Source organism: Alligator sinensis, unplaced genomic scaffold (assembly GCF_000455745.1).
Source record: "Alligator sinensis unplaced genomic scaffold, ASM45574v1 scaffold140_1, whole genome shotgun sequence".
NCBI classification, from domain to species: domain Eukaryota; kingdom Metazoa; phylum Chordata; order Crocodylia; family Alligatoridae; genus Alligator; species Alligator sinensis.
Window position 1 is genome coordinate 3,773,892 of NW_005841836.1, and position 19,598 is coordinate 3,793,489.

At 40.7% G+C, this 19,598-nt stretch overlaps 1 protein-coding gene across 2 annotated transcripts in view; it reads right to left on the reverse strand.

The window, feature by feature from the left end:
- The window catches only part of GPCPD1 (glycerophosphocholine phosphodiesterase 1), a 122,853-nt gene that overhangs the window by 24,224 nt on the left and 79,031 nt on the right, over nucleotides 1-19,598 (reverse strand). For both annotated transcript variants that reach the window (XM_025202104.1, XM_006015429.3), the window contains exons 5-13: nucleotides 17,258-17,333; nucleotides 15,125-15,166; nucleotides 14,408-14,531; nucleotides 11,612-11,855; nucleotides 9,506-9,668; nucleotides 8,588-8,720; nucleotides 8,324-8,378; nucleotides 3,363-3,455; nucleotides 940-1,017 (exon numbers count right to left, since the gene is read on the reverse strand). In XM_025202104.1, the coding sequence (XP_025057889.1) occupies nucleotides 940-1,017; nucleotides 3,363-3,455; nucleotides 8,324-8,378; nucleotides 8,588-8,720; nucleotides 9,506-9,668; nucleotides 11,612-11,855; nucleotides 14,408-14,531; nucleotides 15,125-15,166; nucleotides 17,258-17,333 (1,008 nt within the window). The remainder of the gene's footprint in view (nucleotides 1-939; nucleotides 1,018-3,362; nucleotides 3,456-8,323; nucleotides 8,379-8,587; nucleotides 8,721-9,505; nucleotides 9,669-11,611; nucleotides 11,856-14,407; nucleotides 14,532-15,124; nucleotides 15,167-17,257; nucleotides 17,334-19,598) is intronic.

The window sequence follows — 19,598 nt, forward strand, 5'->3', positions numbered from 1 at the left end:
TCTGAACTATCAGTTTCAATTACTTCTAATATTTTTTCATAACTAACAGGTCATCACCTGGGCTGTTTAGCAGACTGCTTCACTTTTTCACTCACTATATCTGAGCTAAGACCATAATAAGAGGGTCTCACACATACTACAAGATTATTTATTTTTTCATCAAGCATTATATCCCTAATGAAACTTTATAACTGCTTATAATGATACAAAGAAAAATATCCTAGTTCCAGTTTTCGAGAAGTGCCAAGTACCCTCAGCTTCCACTAAGTATAGTAAGAGCTTCGGCTAGGACGCACTTCTGAAAATTCAGCCCTTTTCTCAATTTCAGCTACTTTACCATGATATTCTAATAAGCTGATACAGACATTCTGTTCTAAACCCTTATATAAACTTGTTTCAAGATTGTTCCTTTCTACTTTATCCTTGGAGGAGAAAAGGAAGCAGACTTAGTTGCTAACAACCATAAGAAGGCTTTTGTTATTCCATTTCAGTAATTCCCATAGTTTAGTACTAATCTTCCATCTTTATAAATATTTCCTCATCAGTAAAATATGTATGCTGCTGAAATCTGAAGAGAGTACTTGTATGTTAAGTTGCACACAGTATGCTGGAGTTGGGTGGGGGAAACAAATGCTTTCAAATCACACCAGAAATAGGCCAGATGGTTCCCAGAAAGCAAATAGCTACAGAGGTTCTCTTGCCACCAAAAACCCAAACATGCTGCCTCTGCAATTTCTTTAAGTGCAAGTGATGTGGAGAAGGAAGTGTTCTTGAAATTAACTGCAACCTTTATTATAACTTTGTTCCCCCCAATTTTCCTTTTCTTTTGCCTCCCTATTCACACATCTGCTACTTCAAAACAAAGACCTCTCATAATCAGTCTGAACACAAAATATCTAGTATGCAACAGCATGTCACACTAGCTGAACATGACATTACCTTTAATAACTGCAGTTGATCAAATGTGAGTTCTTTCACTGCAATCTCAAACAATTCTGATGGCTCAGCTTCCAGTTTCTTGAAAAAGGAAAAGTTAAATGTTAAAGCTTTACTCAAAATTGTGAAGAGTCATACACGTACTGTAAATAAGCAGTGGTAACAAAACAGCAACAAAAATTGTACACTAAAACTAGGGCTGTGATAGAGACCTGCTTGGGTCTGATTTAAGGCCCACTTCTGACTTAAACCTGATATTATAGAACTGGACCTTAACTCACAACTCGCATTAGCAACAACTTCTTACCCACGGACTGACCTGACCCAAACTCTGTTAAAGTTAAAAACACCACTCACAGATGTGAAAAAAATAGTGGTTTCCTGGAAGCAGCAGTGCATTAGTTCAACCTGGCTATGCAGCGTCTATATAGATTGGGCGCTTCAGCAGGGCTTTTTGGTGCTTTCATCTAAAGCTGATTTAATCAGCTATTAGGTGAAAGCTCCAAAAAAAGCTCCACTAAAACACACAATCTATACAGATGCTGCAGAGCCAGGTTGAACTAAGGCACTGCTGCTTCTGGGAAAGCATGGGTGGGGAGGGTGTCACATCTGTCAGCAGCCAGTGGTGAGGCTTACATTATGACCTAAGTGTAACCCCCAAAAATTTTTTTCAAACCCACACCTGAACTGCAAAATGTGAAGCAGCTCACATTCTCACCCAAACGCAACCTGCTTTGTACCAGACTTGATGCAGGACTCTATTATATAACATAACTTGTGGATGAGAAGACCAGCTTTCTAAAATGGCAACATGGGCACTTAGGGGCTACAAAAATGGGTAACTCTGTCCAAATGCCTTTTATATAGGTAAAAGTGAGATTTACAAAACACTTTAAAAGTAGGTCCTACGCGAGGTGAGAATTCTTGTAATAGCCTACATTTACTCAAAAAAAAAAAAATCCTCAGTTTTCAACATAAAATTTACAAGTTCAAATATAAAGTATAAAACTGTTTTAAAATTTCACAAAAATATACACACACCTTATTTCACAACCCTCCAAAACTTGCTCACCCTCTGGAAACATGCAGATGCTTCCCTAATACCACAATGGGGGTACTTATATGCCCAGACTGGGTAACAGAATTACTCCTACATGAAAGAGAATTCTGCCTTGTGTCTCAGTAGAATTGAGGCAATTTCTTTTCTTCTATAAGATGTCTTGAAAGAAGTCCTTGAGAAAACAGAACATCTGAAGTACTTCTGCATTCCTTTTCAGTAAAAAGGTGAATGCCATTTTCTCAATTTAAATATCTGCCCATGTTTACTGTAGCAGATTATACTGAATTGCAATGAGTATGAGTTGAGGATTTAATCTAGTCAGCACAATGGGAAAAAAGGAGAGGAAAAAAAGAGGGAAAACAACTCAGCCTCTCTTTGTACTGATTTGCTATTCTACACAGAGTTTTTGTGCCTAAGCCAAAGCAGATCCAACAAACCAGAAAGAAGAGCACTTACGTTATTATAAACTCTTTAAAAAAGGAAATATATTAAGGCATTTTTGAGTCATAAAATGCCTTTTCTTTAATAAAGGCATTTAAAAAAAAGTTTATGATCATGTAACTGATTAAGAATTGTTAATGTCTTGCATGTTATGAAACTAAAATGTTGCAGAGTCTGCAATTGTATTTAAGGTGTGCTCTTTTCAGGGTTGCCATCACCACCAGTATATGCTATACTAGTGCTGCTCAGCCAAGTTCTGTTCAAAAGTGACCATGAGACTCCCAGCCCTCCTGTCTGAGAAAGCACAGTGGCATCCTTTTGGTCCTAAAGGACACAGGGAGCCCAGGTAGGAAGGGAAGCTTTTCATTGCTGATGTCCTTTCTGTTCTGATTATATTCTCTGTGGCCTATCACTCAATCCCAGCCTCAACTACTGTCATCATTAAGGTGCTATGCATAAAGGTAAAGGTAAAATAGTGCTAGAAGTGGTAGCAAAGCCAGCTTCTCAAATATTGCTCTATCCCCATCCCCAAGAATGAAATAACGGGGGAAAAAAAGTCATCTTGTGACAACTTATTAGGACAGAAGTATGGGAGATGGTAGTTTTCCACACTGTGTGTCATGGACTAAAAAAAAAGGTTGAGAACAACTACATTATGTCATGAGAAAATATGTTCGATCACAGCTTTGAAATGTTGTTCCTGCTGCTGCTGCGTCAACGTGAAAAGTATTAAGTTAGCTCACCTTTTGCGGTATATTTTTAAGCAAAACAAACATTTCCAGTACATTACCACTAGAAATATATGTTTCTATTTGCATCTCAAGAGACCATCTTGTTTTTATTAGGTGCCGAGAAATTTCAGTTGAATTATTTTAGCTACAATTGCCATAGTAAAAAGAAATATAGCCAATACATTTTTACCTACCTTTTTCATTGCCAAACAACAAGTGAGATCATGATATACAACAGGCACGTGATCTTTCGAAAGGTGTACATCAAATTCCACAAAAGCTGCTCCCTGCCAAGAATTTTTTGAAAAGTAGTAATTACACATACATACATAAAGATTATCAAGTCCCCAGAAGAAAGATGACCCATATACACAGGTAAACATTAAGGAACAAGGTATCCCAGTCAGGGTTAATAGTTGGCAATTGTTACATTTTGCATGTTAACTGAAATAGAATAATTACATTGGCTGATTTAAAAAAAAGTCATTACAGTATACATATTGACTAAGTTCTTGAATTCAACAACTGAAGAGAAACTTTATAAATGGGTTTCTGCATCTACAATGCCTAACATAAATCCCCACCTTGATTTGCCTGGAGAGAGGGAAAGGAAGAAAGGTGCAGCAGATTTAAGAGACCCAAAGAGAACACTCCACGATGTCACAATGCCACAGCCACTGCCAGCTCTTCCTCTGCTTTCACCTGTGAGATGTCTGCCCACTGTCAAGGATCCCACCCTGTTCCCTGGTTTGGCACTGTGGAGACCATGACTTGTAGGTTCCTTTCAATGACAACCAGGTGGGGAGTGCCTGTAATGTAAGCGGTGCCTCCTAGTGGTGTCCTACAGGGAGCAGGCAAGAGAGCTACAGGAAGAGATGGCACGCCTCTGACATCCTCCACCATGAGGATGTGCATTGATTCAGTGCTGAAGCAGACCTCTAAGACTGTGGAGGAAGGACTGCCAGAGGCAGCACTAGAGAAGGAATAAGATATGGAGTCCCAGGAAGGTGAAAGCTGGAAGCTTATGATCTCTGGCAGTAAGCAGAAGTCTTTATCCTCACCTGCAGTGATCTGGCTGGAGAAGAGATATGGATCCCTAGCAACAGAGGAAGATTAACATGTTCCATTGGCGGAAGAGGCCAGGCCAGGCCAGGCATCTCCAAGGTCGGGAGGACCAAGACCACTGCCACCAAGAAGCAGCAACGGGTGGTGGTGGTTGGAGACTCCTTTCTGTGGGGGATGGAAGTATCCATCTGCTAGTCTGACCTGTTGTCTCAGGAGGTCAGCTGCTTGCCTGGAGCCTGGATCCATGATGTCACGGAAGAATTACTAAGACTCATCCACACCTTTGACTCCTACCCCATGCTGCTCATGCATGTGGGCGCCAATGATACTGCCAGAGGTAACCCTGAGCAAATCCAAAGTGACTATAGGGCTCAGGGTACAAGGGTGAAGGGGACAGAGGTCCAGGTGGTGTTCTCCTCGATTCTTCTGGTCAAAGGGAAAAGCCACGGGAGGAGTGGCCACATCCTGCAGATCAATATATGGCTGCATAGATGATGTTGTCACCAGGGTTTTGTTGTCTTTGACAAGCTGTTATTCCAAAAAGAACAACTGCTAGGAAGAGAGAGGATCTATCAAACAAAGACAGGGAAAAGCATCTTTGCCAACAGGCTTGCTAACCTAGTGAGGAGGGCTTTAAACTAGGTTTACTGGGGGATGGAGACCAAAGCCCTGAAGTAAGGGGGGAAATAGGGGATCTGGACAAAGTACAAGCAACAAGGGAGGCTTTCTCATTCTTCCTGAGGAAGTAGGGCAATCAGTTAGTTACTTCAGGTGTCCAAACAAATGCACAAACCCTGGGAAACAAGAAGGAAGAACTGGAAGTTAAGGTGGGTGTCTGCTATAGACCAGGAGGATGAGGTGAATGAGACTTTTTTCAAACAGCTAGAAGATGTTTCCCGATCACTAGCTGTGGTTCTCAGGGGGGATTTCAATCACCCTGACATCTGCAGGGAGGGCTATACAGCAGCATACAGGCAATCCAAGAAGTTTTTGGAGAGTGTTGGAGATAACTTCTTGTTGGAGAGGCCAAGTAAGGGTCATGCTCTTCTTGACCTGTAGCTCACAAACAGGTACGAGTTCGTGGGGAATGTAGTAGTGGATGGCAACTTGGGCAGCAGCAACTACGAGACAACTGAGTTCAGGATCCTGAGGATTGGAAGGAAGGAGAGCAGCAGAGTAAGGACCCTGGACTTCAGAAAAGCAGACTCTGACTCCCTCAGGGAACTAATGGGCAGGGTCCCTTGGGAGGCCAGTCTGAGGAGGAAAGGAGTCTAGGAAAGCTGGTTGTACTTTAAAGAAACCTTACTGTGGGTACAGGAACAAACCATCCCAATGCGCAAAAAGACCAACAAGTATGGCAGAAGACCAGCTTGGCTTAGAAAAGAATTCTTCAATAAGCCAAAATACAAAAGGGAAGCTTGCAAGACGTGGAAAAATGGACAACAAACTAGGTAGGAGTAGAAGAGTATTGTTTGGGCATGCAGGGAAGAAATCAAGAAGGGACATAAAGAGTAACAAGATTTTCTACAAGTATGTCAGCAACAAGGGAAAGATCAGGGAAAGTATGGATCCCTTACTGAATGGAGGAGGTAACCTAGCAGTGACAGGTGATGCAGAAAAGGCTGAAGTACAGGCAGTCCTTGGACTTGCAACACAACTGATTCCTGAAAGCCATGTCCTAAGTCGAAATATTGTCACACTGAACCAATTTTCCCATAGAAAACAATGTTATAAATGAGGGATTTATTGGCCTGATACCCTATTTTCACCAAAAATAACCCAGAATTTTGTACTCAAATCAATTATAGATGAGTAAATGTGGTTACAGTAATGTATTTATATTGTAAATAGAAATCATATTGATTTGGAAGGACTTCTTTGAGGTGACTTTCTTGGACTTTTTGAAGGGCTCTTGGAGATTGCACTTTTTGAAGGGTTTTTGCCTGGAGTCTTCTCAGGAGTCTTGGCTGCAGGTTTTTCTGGACTCTTGTCTGCTTTCTTAAAGAAAGTGTCCAAGGAAGTTTGGACAGATGTTCTCCAGGGAGATGGGCAACGCAGCAAACTTGCTCACTGGCATGATGTTGCATTGGATCAAGCGTTGTGAAGTCGAAACTGATGTCAGAAAGTTGAAACTGTGTCAATTTACAAACAATGTTAAGTGCAAAACATTGCAACTTGAAATGTTGTAAATCAAGGACTGCCTGTACTCCATTACTTTTTTACTTCAGTCTTCACCGGCAAAGTCAGTCCCCAGACTACTGCACCCGGCAGCACAGTTTGGGGAGGAGGTGAGCAGCTGACAGTTGTGAAAAAACAGGTTAGGGACTATTTAGTAAAGCTGGATGTGTGTAAGTATGGGGCCAGAAGTGATGCACAAGAGGGTGCTGAGGAAGTTGGCCAATGTGACTGCACAGCCACTGGCCATCATCTTTGAAAACTTGTGGTGACCAGGAGAGGTCCCAGTTTATTAGAAAAGGGCAAATATAGGGCCCTTCATTAAGAAAGGGAAGGAGGATCCAGGGAACTACAGACTGAGCATCACCACAGTTCCTGGAAAAATCATGGAGCAGGTTCTCAAGGAACCCATTTCTAAGCACTTGAAGGAGGTGGTGGTGATTAGGAACAATCAGCATGGACTCACCATGGGCAAGTCATGCCTGACCGAACAAAGGATGACTGGCTCTGTGGAAGCAAGGCTTTTGATACCATCTCCCACAACACTGGCAGCAGAAAGCGAAGGAACTCTGGGTTGGATGAATGGACTGTAAGGTGGATATAAAACTAGATGGATCATCAGGTTCAAAGGATAGTAAATCAAATGGCTCAATGTGCAGTTGGCATCCAATATCAAGTGGAGTGCCCCAGAGGCGGGTCCTGAGGCCAGTTTTGTTTAATAGCTTCATCAATGGTATGAAAGATGGGATGAAGTGCACCCTCAGCAAGTTTGTGGGTGACATCAAGCTGGGTGGAGTAGTAGATATGCTGGAGGGTAGGGTTAGGATTCAGAGAGACCTCAACAAATTGGAAGACTGGACCAAAAGGAAACTTATGAGGTTCAGTAAGCACAAATGCAAAGTTCTGCACTTAGGATGGAACAATCCCATGAACCAGTACAGGCTGGGGACTGAATGTCTAAGAGGCAGCTCTGTAGAAAAGGACCTGGGAGTTACAGTGGACAATAAGCCAAATATAAGTCATGTGTCTTTGTTGTGAAGAAAGCTAACAGCATGTTGGGCTAAATCAGTAGAAGTGTTGCCAGCAGATCAAGGGAAATGATTCTTCCCCTCTATTCAGCACTTGGGAGGTCACATCTGGAGTACTGTGTCCAATTTTGAGCCCTCCACTACAGAGAGAATGTGGATGAATTAGATAGTCCACTGGGGGGCAACAAAAGCAGCTGGGACACATGACTCTGAGAAGAGGCTGAGGGAACTGGGTTTATTTAGTCTAGAGAAGAGAAGACCGAGGGGGGATTTAATAGCAACTTTCAGTTACCTGAAGGGTAGTTCCAAAGAGGCTGGAGCTAGACTGTTCTCAGTGGTGGCAGATGACAGAACAAGCAGCAATGGTCTCAAGTTGCAGCAAGAGAAATTAAGGTTAGATATCAGAAAGAACTCCCTCACTAGGAGGGTAGTAAAGCACTGGAACAGGTTACCCAGAGAGATGGTGGAATCTCCATCCTTGGAGGTTTTAAAGACCTGGCTACACAAAGGCTTGGCTGGGATGATCTAGTTGGGGGGGGTCCTGATTTAGTCAGAGGAATGGACTAGATGACCTCCTGAGGTGATTTAAGCAGAGGAATGGACTAGATGACCTCCTGAGGTCCCTTCCAACCCTAGTTTTCTATGAGTCTATCAACTTTAAGGAAAATGTCAGGCTTTAGGGAAATGCAAGGATGGGAGCCTCAACTAATTATATAAAGAAAAAAAGTTATGAACTTTCACAGAGAGTTGCTGCCACAACTCCATAATTTGTTCACTTCACCATTCCTGTATCAGTTAGATGACATTTATCCTATTGAGTTATTATATTTTCAAGAGAATGCATAGGAGAAATTATCAATTTTTTAAAAGGAGTTGTATATACATACATGACTAGCAGCATTCCTTAGAGAAGCAACAGTGTTTTCCTGAACTTTAGCGAGCCTGAAATAATAAAAAGGGTAAAAAGGTTTAGGAATAACACTGCAATGCAAGTGATTAAAAACTGAAAATATAATTATCTTCCTGGAACAATTAAAACCTGACAAGTTTAAGTAATTTTGTTTTTCATGAGTTTTTTATAAAATGCAAAATACACTTATGCAACCGGAAGTAAACAAAAAATGTTAAAATTAAAGTGCACAGGAACTTACTTGGTAGTTGTTGTAGAATTTCCTGCACCCCTGTGCCCAACATCAAGAGTTGTTCTTGGCTTCCAGTACTTAGCATATGAGGCTTTCATATTACAACTGTATCCTACTATTGGCTTAATAATGATGTAGTCCACTATAAAAAAAAATTACATAAAGCTGTAACCTTTTAAATGATATGTAAACCCATCTATCCACTTCTCTGTAAGTGGTTCAGAACCCCAATAACTTAAAAAATTACATGAGATACAACAACAACACTGCATACACTGTTAATTACTTGATCTTTAAACACCATCCCAACCACAGAATCACATCTCAAGAAAAACATCTCAAGAAAACAGTTTAGTCTAAACTTATGAAGCACACTTCTGAAGTCTTTGAATTAAGTGGCTAAAACAGATCTATTCAAAATGGCAGGACATTTATGCACATGCTTCGGGGTGGGGGGAGCTTTAATTAGTGCAGCTCCAAGAGCCGCACTAATTAAAAGTACCTGGAGTATCACGTGCGTCAGCAGGCCCATGCTGAAAAATGGCAGTGGGGAGCTTTGAACTGAAGCTTGTTTGACAATTAACTGAGTCTGCTGAAGCGTGGTAATTGCCGTGCCCCAGCAGACTAAATTGAGTCTGCTCCAATGTGCTGTAATTAGTGTGTCAGAGCAGCCTTGCTGAACGTATATAGAAGCCCTTGGATCTGTATTATTTTATGCAGGCAATGCTACACTCAAGCTCAGGACTTCAGTTCTGGTGCTAGCCTGACTGCTTAAACTGAATTTTAATGGGATTCATGCTTACCATTTTTAAGTGCCATAACCCCAAATCACATTCACTCCCTTTAGAATTTCTATATTAAACATTAATTATTTATTCAATTTTAAGGTCATGCTTATGTTGAATTTCTTGTTTAAAGGAAGCGTACCTCTAACTTTTCCAATAGTTTTTCTTGAAATTCGGCTCATAATAGGAAGTGTGAGAATTCCACTACTCTTTCCTTGTTCTGCAATCGTGGAGGATAAGAGGCAAGCAGAGCCCACATGGCCTGGCAGTGTATCTCCTTGTACTACCGCTTCACTTAAATCTTCCTAAAAACAGAAGTATTAGATTTTTTTCGTAAAAGCTAAGACACATTAGAACACTCTCTCCCCCATGCCCCTCCTTCCCCTCCCCACCATGAAAGTTTTACTCCTCAAATTAATGTATTACATCAGTATTTGTATAAAACATTTTTTCAGTGTACTTTTCATTATAAGGCCACTCAGTCTAGGCTCAGAAAATACTTTATAATCAGACATACCGCTTTGGTTTGTTTAGTTTATTTTGAATCTATTTTTTGTTTTTGGAAAGGAAGATGTCAATTAAACAAGCACACTGGAAACAATCAAACACATAATCTAAATCAGTACATGTTTAATTCATTCTACAAGTTTCTAATGTAAATTACTTCATGGTATATCCAGACAAGCACATGCAATAAGTAATGAAGTTTATGAAAGGTGGTCAATTTCAGGTAAACTATGGGACATTTATTAACTCTGTTGCAGGAGGGTACAGGCAGTAGGGGTGTGCAAAATAGACTGTATGCAATTTGAATTCATCCTGAATCAGGTGACAGTGATTCGACTTGTTGATTCAGATCACTGTCCCAATTTGATTCGGCTGAATCCAAATCTGAAGATTCAATGCTGATTCAGAGAATCAGCGATTCGGCCATAGATAGCTTTAAATCTGTTTTCTATATACCCTGAGGTACCAGGCATGGCTTGTGAATGCTGCGATGATGGGGCAGATGGAGTGTCCCAAAGGAGCGTGGGGGGTTCCCCACGTGCTCAGCAGTGGACCTGAAAGTAGTCGTCCCCGTCCCCCCCGCATCCCCCAGCTCAGTGATAGGGTGTAGGGAGACCCTGAGTGCTCCCCGGCAAGACCCAGGAGGGCACCACTTGCCAAGCCAGGGGGCATGTCCCTTTTGCACTCTGCAGTGGACCCAGAAATGGACTGGAAGTGGTTCCGGTCTACTTCCAGGTCTGCCACCAAGTGTGCTGGGAACCCCGCCACGCTCCCATGGGATGCTCCATCCGCCCCACCATTGCAGCATTCCAAAGCCACCTGCTACCTAGAGGTATGTAGAAAAAACATTTAAAGCTGTGTCTATGTCCGAATCATTGAATCTCTCCGAATCCATTCAGAGGGTTCCGATTCAATTCAGAAAGATTAAAGGGTCTCCTGACTCGATTCAGAGATTTGGCCACCAAATCGAATCAGCGACCAAAGCTTCGCACAGTCCTAGCAGGCAATCAGAACTGCCCACACTCTACAGCTGCCCTGGGCAAGTGCTCTGGGGGCTTGAGTGCCCCTGAAGCCCCTACCCAGCTTTCCCCACTTACACAGAAGCATCCAGGGGAATCTCAGAGCATGTCTCTATAAGGAGGGAAGCTGAAGTTCCCCATTGAGAGATACCAACCCCAAGGGTGCTCCAGGGGTGCACTGCCATAAGTTGGGAAAGCCCACATGGGTCCCAGTGTGGAGGCATGGAACTCAGGTATCCATTTACCAAGATCAGCCCTCAGAATCTCTAGAGACCCATCTGAGTAAACAAGAAAATCCTGACTTTCCTCACTTCTCCAGAGGCACCCCTGGAGATCTCAAGGGCAGGTTTCCCTGCTTACCTAGACATAGCCCTGGAGATCCCTGTTAGCTTATGTATCTCATTCAGGCAGTCTATAAGGTGCATCTCTACCCTACCTTCTGCTGACTTCAGCTAACTACTTCAGCTTGTTTTTATAACACATGCATTTCAAAAATTTTAAAATGTTTGCTTAACAGGAATAGTTTGTTGTCAAATCCATCGCCATCCATAAGACTCATCATGAAGTCTGTGTTCCTGAGTCCACGGGATCAAAAACATGCCTTAACACTGCTATATTTAGTCTCAATAATGAAACCATCAAGAAAAATGACCTGCCTGTTAACCAGGAAGCAAAACAAACTCAGTTGCTTCCACATAAGCATACATCAGAAAGAGACATACCTCAAAGAAGTCAAAGATTAATTCCAAGTTATCTGGATCCATGGTTTGTATACTGTATTCTGTCCATCGATCAGGCTGCAAAGCATACCCACAGTCTGGCTGAGAGTGCCGACTTTTGCATTCTGTATCAGTTATTAATGCAATGTCCAGGGTGTTTGCCATTTTCTGAGAAACAGTAGGAGATGTTTTATCTTGGTCATCATCCTCTTCCTCCTCCTCCAAGCCTTCTAAAGTCAGCTTCACTCTATTAACCCAAAAGAAAAACAAAGCCAAATACTGGAAAGTTAGTTAACTATCTTCAGTGACAGAAACAACTAAAGATGAGGAATCTACAAAATGCATGGCTGGAGGACGTAATATAAATTTTATACCCTCTTGTTTTGGAAGAAATGCAGAGTACCTTCAAGGATTATGCAGACTTCAAAATAATATAAACACAATACTTCGCTACTCCGTTCATCCTGGGGCCGTCACTGCATAAGTTTACTTTCTGACTGACTTGTATATATTTAAAGAGTCTCTCTTGCAACTTGGCCAACTCACAACAGTTAAAAGGGCTGGGTAAAATATCCAAAAGGTCTCAATGATGTAGTCTCCTTGACTGTCAAAGAAATAACAAGCTGCAGAATTAAAAAGGGACATTTTCAAAAGATCGGCCACCAACATGGAAAGGCCAAGTGGGGCAACCAAAGATAAAAAATCCTGACTGAAAGCAATGAAGTAATTATGAACACTGTGGAAAGGGGAAGTCTCTGTGCTTTCCTGCAGGACAAAGATACATACAGCAAACACGACACAGAACAGGAATAAGGAGGCAGAAAGGCTGTGAATTAATGGAAATAGATTACTTTCCAATACTTTTGTCAATCATGAAAACAAAAGCAGACTAATGAAACAAAGTATTTTTCAGTGGAGGAGGTCCATATAGACATTGAAGAGAATGACAGGTTCCCAGAGAGAATACTGCTGACACAGAACATCTATATCAAGTTATTACCTTTTACTCCTCCAACCCTGAAAAAGAAAAGTCACAATAACCCACAGGTGACCACTGAGATATCCTACAGTAGTTAAAACATTTTATCTGCACTGCTCCAACTATCCATCTGTCCTCAGATGATCTTTCAATGTACCAACACTGTACAAGCTTTTGTATTAGAATAAGCGGATACACCAAAAACAGAGATAACTGCCGTTTCTGAAAGCATTCAGGGCTTAAATCCTGCTATGAGTGGATAACATGCACCCATGTCACTAAACTGGAAATGTAGCCATCTTTATAAAGATAAGGATGATACTAGGCATTATCAGAACTATGTGAGATTAGACATGAGTACTGCACACACAGAACATGAGAGAAGTCCCAGATAATTAAATAATGGAGCAAAGGAAAATAAGCCATAATACTCTAGGCCACTGGTGAAGTCTTAAATCCACACAAAGAATGGAGTGTTCTCCCTTATGGAAAGGCATGGCATTTGGTTAGTGGGGAATGGTATCTTATTGCCACAGATTCTAGGAAGTTGGTCTTTTGCTGAAAGTACTTGGCAGCAATTATCCCACAGGAAGATAGTAAGGGGTACCAAATTATTTAATGAGAAAAAAAAGGCTTTGACTCACCAGACTCAGTACAGACCTTGTCTTTCAAGGGACCATTCACTGCTTTTTGAGAAAGGAAGATTGAAGACACTGTACTAGGGCAGCCCACACAATAAGGGCAGGCACTGTACTAGGGCAGCCCAAAAATAAGTTTGCTGGGTAAAGTTTGGGAGCAACAGCACTCCAAAACTTCTGAAGAGATAAGAGAAGAGGTCCAGAAGTACAAGGCTGCAGCCTCACAGGGGGTCAAACTACAAATATCTGTTCCTGTGCAGAATGTGCTAGTAATAGTAATGAAAGTTAATGTTGAGGAAGGAAACAGTAAGGGTGCCTAAGAGACTGTTGTAATATCCCTTTGGTTTAGGCATTTGCAATTTCAGGGGAGAAGTACCACCCACTGCCTTAAGTCTTATTTATTTAAAGAAAATGCCTCCCTCCTCCTCCTGTTTTTTTCCTCTAGAAAAAAAAACAGGGAAAAAGATGGAGAGAAAGGAAAAATGAAAGTAGAAGTAGAAGGGGCAGAGAACTAATTAAGGACTCCATGATTCCAGGGCAAGAAGTATAAAATACTAAGACAACAGGAGATAAATCTCTGTCTCCCAGGGAAACCAATCAGTTTGCCTTCTTCTTTCATATGGTGCTAGAATATTTATTTTGTCGTTTTTTGTTTAAATAATATGGAGAGGAGCTTAGTAGAATGGTAAAATAACTTTTGGGAAGTGAAAAGAAACCAGTGAATCATAATAAGCTAATTCTGAAATAGTTATTTTGTTTGGATATACAGTTTCTCCCTTCTAGGCAAAGAAAAATGTCCTATTTAATACCAAGTTGAATATTTTATGAGGGACCCCAAGAAATTATGGAACTGAACAAATGTATTTGAGACAAGATGAGCATTTTCTCTTAAGTGTATAGAGACAGCTCTGTAAATACATAGTATTAAAGTTGTATCAGTAGCAGTAGAACATGTTGGATCCTTACAGAACCTGAATGCTAACAAACACTGTTGCATTCAATGGAGGACCATCACTTTTAATTACTTATATGTATATGATCATGCATCTTCTAAAAAAATTTTTACAACTAAAGCTGTAAATGTTATGTTAACCAAAATGTTTAAGTATACTACAGTATGCTAGAAATGAAAGAAAAATTAACTTTAACATAAATTACAGCCTTTGATTCATATGCTCTTACCTAAACCTTGATTTTTTAAATTTTTTCTTTGATATTGAGACAGGTGGTTTTTCAGAATAATGTAGACGTAATCTTATTTCAGTCTGACATGTGAGCCATCCAGAATCCAGAGTTTCAACCCCATCTGACAAAATAAGTATGATGAAAAGTAGTATCAGTTATAAAACATCATAAGGAGCTTCAAAAACAAAATCAATATAGCTGAACAGAGAATACCAAAATCTAATTTTCTTCATTCTACAAACTGTAGCTCCCTTTGGCATTGTCTTCCAAAACTTTTCATTAAGTGTCATCAATAAGGCTTATTTGATGATGTGTCAGCAAAATTATTGGATTCATCCTTAACTTTGTCCTTCTCACTGCTAACCATCTTGGGTAGCAAATAAACAGCAGTCAACACAAGTCTCTTTACATGACACCACTTCCAAAGGGAAACACGTAGGAACATGCAATCCTCGTCAGCTTCACATATGAAGCTAACTGGAGGGAAGGCTCCAAAAAAGAAAACTACTTTGCATTTTTGTTTATGGTAGCACCAACTACCTGGTTATTTCTAGACAGAAAAAGTGGCCTGGGCCCTGGGGTGAGCTCACAATCCAAAAATCAGACAGTTAAACTACTGTTTAATATTTGAATATGTTTCATTTAACATGTGGCTTCTAAAAAAATTAAGAAATACTGATAAGAATTTTTTAGAACAATGAATGTTTTACTTACTATGAATCCCAAACTCTCCATCATCAATAATGAGCTCATTTTCTAGAATTGAAGAGGGGAGGAAAAAAGGAAGGAAACTAGTTAATATTCATATTTTATGTAAAAATCACACAAATTAAAAAGTTCCACCTTTTCACTTTATTTCTAACAACTATCTCTGACAGAAGAAAAGTCAACAAAGAATAAGCATGTTTATTGCAACCTTTATAAAACATATGGTCTGGTTTTCTTGTAAAAATGGTGTTTTTCTCAGCTTGATGTGAGCCCTTCAAACTGAAGTGTTCTGATCTGAAAGAGTCAGGTAGTTTTGCTTGTATCATTCCAGTGTGTTGTATTATTTTGCTACTGTAGTGCCTTGCTAGTGACTAAAATATTTCTGATGTTGTGTGTAGCTGATGTCTACATTGAACTTGAAAGCATACAAGCAAGTTTTTCTGTTAAACATTTATAACATTCATATAAATGTTTTTAAAGAGAGTCAGTCAGAATAAAAATGCTTATTCTGTGATTCTGACATATCTTTACCTGGAGGAGGATTTTCAAAGTATTTTTACCTTCACTTCACCCCCTCAAACAACAGCCGAAAGCTTTATAAATTGTGTGAACTATCATAAACTGAAAATGTTATTAACTTTTATTCTCAAAAGTCAAATTTTAGTACAATTGTCACTACAGCCAGATTTTGCATTAACTTAGAGAGAAATTTCTCAGACAGCAAAACCTCTCTCCTGATTTCTACTATCCAGATTTTATTAGGTTAAGAAAGTGTTTTTTTCCTTTAAATTCTCCCCACAACAAAACTTTTAAAGAAATACATCCCAGGGAGCTTCTGCTGGGGTGTTAACTGTTAATTATTACATTTAATACTTTATTTAAAATGTAAGATACTTTTCCGAGAACTAAATATCCCTGCCTCATTAAGAGACTATCTTTTAACTGCTGAACTTAAAAGGCAATGAAGCTGTGAATTTAACATATGATTTCAGCAATTATAGGGTTAAAAAATAAATATTACTTGAAAATAATCAAGAAATAATAATGAAATAAGGCAAAAGCAAATTTATTAGGATTAAAGTTTAAATAACCAGTGGAGACCAGAATATTCAGTTACTATATTATATAGGAAGACCATTTATATTTATTGCAGGAAGAGACATCTTTCACTGCTCTAATTCATATGCACTAATAAGCTGCAGTTATCACTTGTGGTGCATATGATTAGTCCCAACTTTATATAAAGTCTAACTAAGCGTACACTCTCTCAATGAACCAATATAAGTATAATATAGAATAAACTAATACTGGGTTAGGAATTCTTGGATTTTTAAGCATAGATATAACAACATGCAAATAAATGCCATCTTATAGCTAAGAGGCAGACAAGGTTCTTTGGATAAATGTGATATATTTTATTAGACCAACACCCCTAATTTTATAGCTAATTAGGATCTGGCTGATAAAAGACATTCTAAAGATGAGTTCAGTTATTTTTAAAAAGAAAGAATACCGGATTTCAGAAAAGTCTTGGGAACTTAAAAAAAAAAAATGAACAACTAAATAAAATGCATATTTTCTGTCCCTACACCAAAGAAAAGTTCTATGATAAACCAGTTAACTAAGATCCCACATCTTGATTTATTTTAGGTGGATATTACTCGTACTTTTTAAAAGATGCCCCAATTACTGGGTTTTTCCTCTTAAAAGTTTATTATGCAAATTTTATCTGAAAAAGAACAGTGGTTAAGTTCATGCCCTCCCCCTCCCTACACCTTCTCTAAAAACCATAACCATGGATCCTCAGTCTCAAAAGGGTAAAAAGCAATCAATAAATTTGGTAACTTCAATTTAAAATCAATATAAGATGACTTTGAGGATCCTATTGTCTTTTATTCTCAAGCCCATTGTGTTTTTAAATCTTTTGTTGAAGTTTAAACACTGTAAGCATTTTTTTTTTTTTACAATATTGAGAATAAGGTCCAGGATGCATTTAGAAAAAAATTATACCCGTAAGACAATAATACTAAATTGAAATATTTTAAAGCTATAAATAGTTATCAAATCCCATTAAACCAATGTGCAGCATATTAGTAATCTTATGTATATGCCTCAAACAGATGCAGTTGATGCCCATACCTAAAGGGGTTATTGATCGTGGTTGTAGATGAGTCTCCCACTTGTGAACTATGACTTGGCAGGGACCATCGATAGTCTGTAATTTAAAAGTTAAATGTCTGCAATAATTTCTTATGTTATATTTGATTTTCTACCCACGATGATATCTGGGGTACTTCCAAGCTTAATTTATATACTGATGAAAAAAAAAAGAAAAGATCAAGCTTACTTCTTACCACCGACACTTGTAACAATGCTACCCGATACATGTCACACATGACAAATTTGTGACAAATTGCGACTGGTAGGTGGAGAAGTTGAATAGAACTATTCAATTCTTAGGATTTTATGTCTACTCTACTGAACAATTACATGCTCCTTCCAACAAGAAAAACAAATAGTTGCTAAATTCATTACAGGCTTCTTTTTTTAAATTGGTACTGCAAGTTATTCATAAAAAGAACGTGAGATATGTTCCTTTAATTCTAGCTAATTAATGCTCTAAAATATCATAACACATTTTTGCAACTGAAAAGTTGCACAGATACCCTTCCTCCCCCAAACTGTGTTCAGTTTAGTATTCAAAGTTTGTAAAGCAAAAAGATCTCAATTGTACTAGATGGCCTATGTGAAACAACCCATGTGGTGCCAGGACTATGCAGCAAGAGTGGTTACAACTGCGCAGTCCGGTGCATGTGTAGATGTGCCCAGTGTGAGCCAATACATGGTTTTAATCACTATACTAGACAGCCATTTGGGTACTAAGAACAGTAACTGTTCCTAGCAGAAGAGAATCAAGAGAACTTTAAAAATGGTCCCTCATTTAGAGTTTTTAAAGAGAATCCAACTAGCTGTAGACATACAATTTGTGATTTTGTTGAATCAAAGAGTCTCTAGATAATGTGTACTGAATTGAAACCCTCAATGCCCAAAAATATTTTCCTTCCTTTTTTCATTACCTGCCTTCCCTACCAATGAATGGTAGTTATCTCTTACCACAGAAACTGCTATTGACTATTTATAGTGCTTACCATTCATCTGTTTTTTTAGTTTGTTTATTTTTGGTAAATCACCCTGGATTTAAACAAAAACCAAAACCGCATACATCCTTACCTCCTGTAAAATAATGTAAGCTCCAATACCAATTTGTCTCTGAAGAACAGAGTCAAACAAGAACACTGCCTAAATTACTTTCACATTAACAGAAACAATTTACCAATAAGAAAGGGACAATTTAGACAAGCTGGGGAATGGAGGGTGGGAAATTAATACCAATAATGACTTATGAGGAAAGACTGGGGGAACTGGGCTTATTTAGTCTAGAGAAGAGGAGACTGAGAAGAGACTGAATAGCAGCTTTCAACTACTCGAAGGGGGGTGTGAAAGGGGATAGAGCTAGACCAGGGGCGGGCAATTATTCCAGGTGGAGGGCCACTTACCCAGTTTTGGCAGGCTGTCGAGGGCCACATAGGTAGCCCTGCCCCTTGACAGGTGCTCCGTCCCCTGGTCACCATCTTGGGACCAATGCCCCAGGGCCAGCATGGGTGTGCACCAAAGCAGGGCACAGGCTGGCAGGGATCTGTGGAGCCAGGCTGGGCTGCACCAGCAGGGAGAGGGGGGAGCTGGCCCAGCTTCATAGACCCCCGCCAGCTGGGACCCCTGTACTCCTGCCACCCGGCACTGGCTGTGGGACACCGGTGTGGGCCCCATGCTCCCGCTGGCTCCCGCGCCCACTCACACCCAGTGCCCCCCAGCCCCATGGTACAGACAGGGGGCAGCCAGCGCACAGCCCCGACCCCCTGCTCGCTGACAGGGAAGAGGCTGGTGCTGAGCGTGGGGAAAAGCAGCCCCTTGCCCACACCATGGCCGGCACAGGCAGCCCCGTTTTGGCCTCAAGCAGCTACAGAGCAGGGCGCTGACCATGGGGTGAGCGAGGGGCTGCTTTTCCCCCGCACTCAGCACCAGCTTATAACCTGGCCCCGCTGCCAGCCTGGGCTCCAAGCTGGCTCCGGACTGGCCCATCGGGGGCCACAGCTGCGGCCCCCCTGCTTGCCATGCCGGGCAGTGTTGGCTGCTGCTTCCCGCCCGGAGCTTGTGCAGTGGGCAGCCCAGAGGCAACAGTAGCAAACACTGCCTGGTGCGGCAAGCAGGGGGGCTGCAGCTGCTGTCGCCATGCGCAGCCCTGATGGGCAGGGCTGGAGCCAGCACGGGGCCCAGGCTGGCAGTGGGGCTGGGTTACAAGGTGATTCAGGGAGGGGGGGCGGAGGGGAGCAACCCCTCACCTAAGGTCCCTTCCAGCCTGAATGTCTATGAAATTTATGAAAAGCTGAGCGCAGGGAAAAGCAGACCCTCCCCCGCCCCC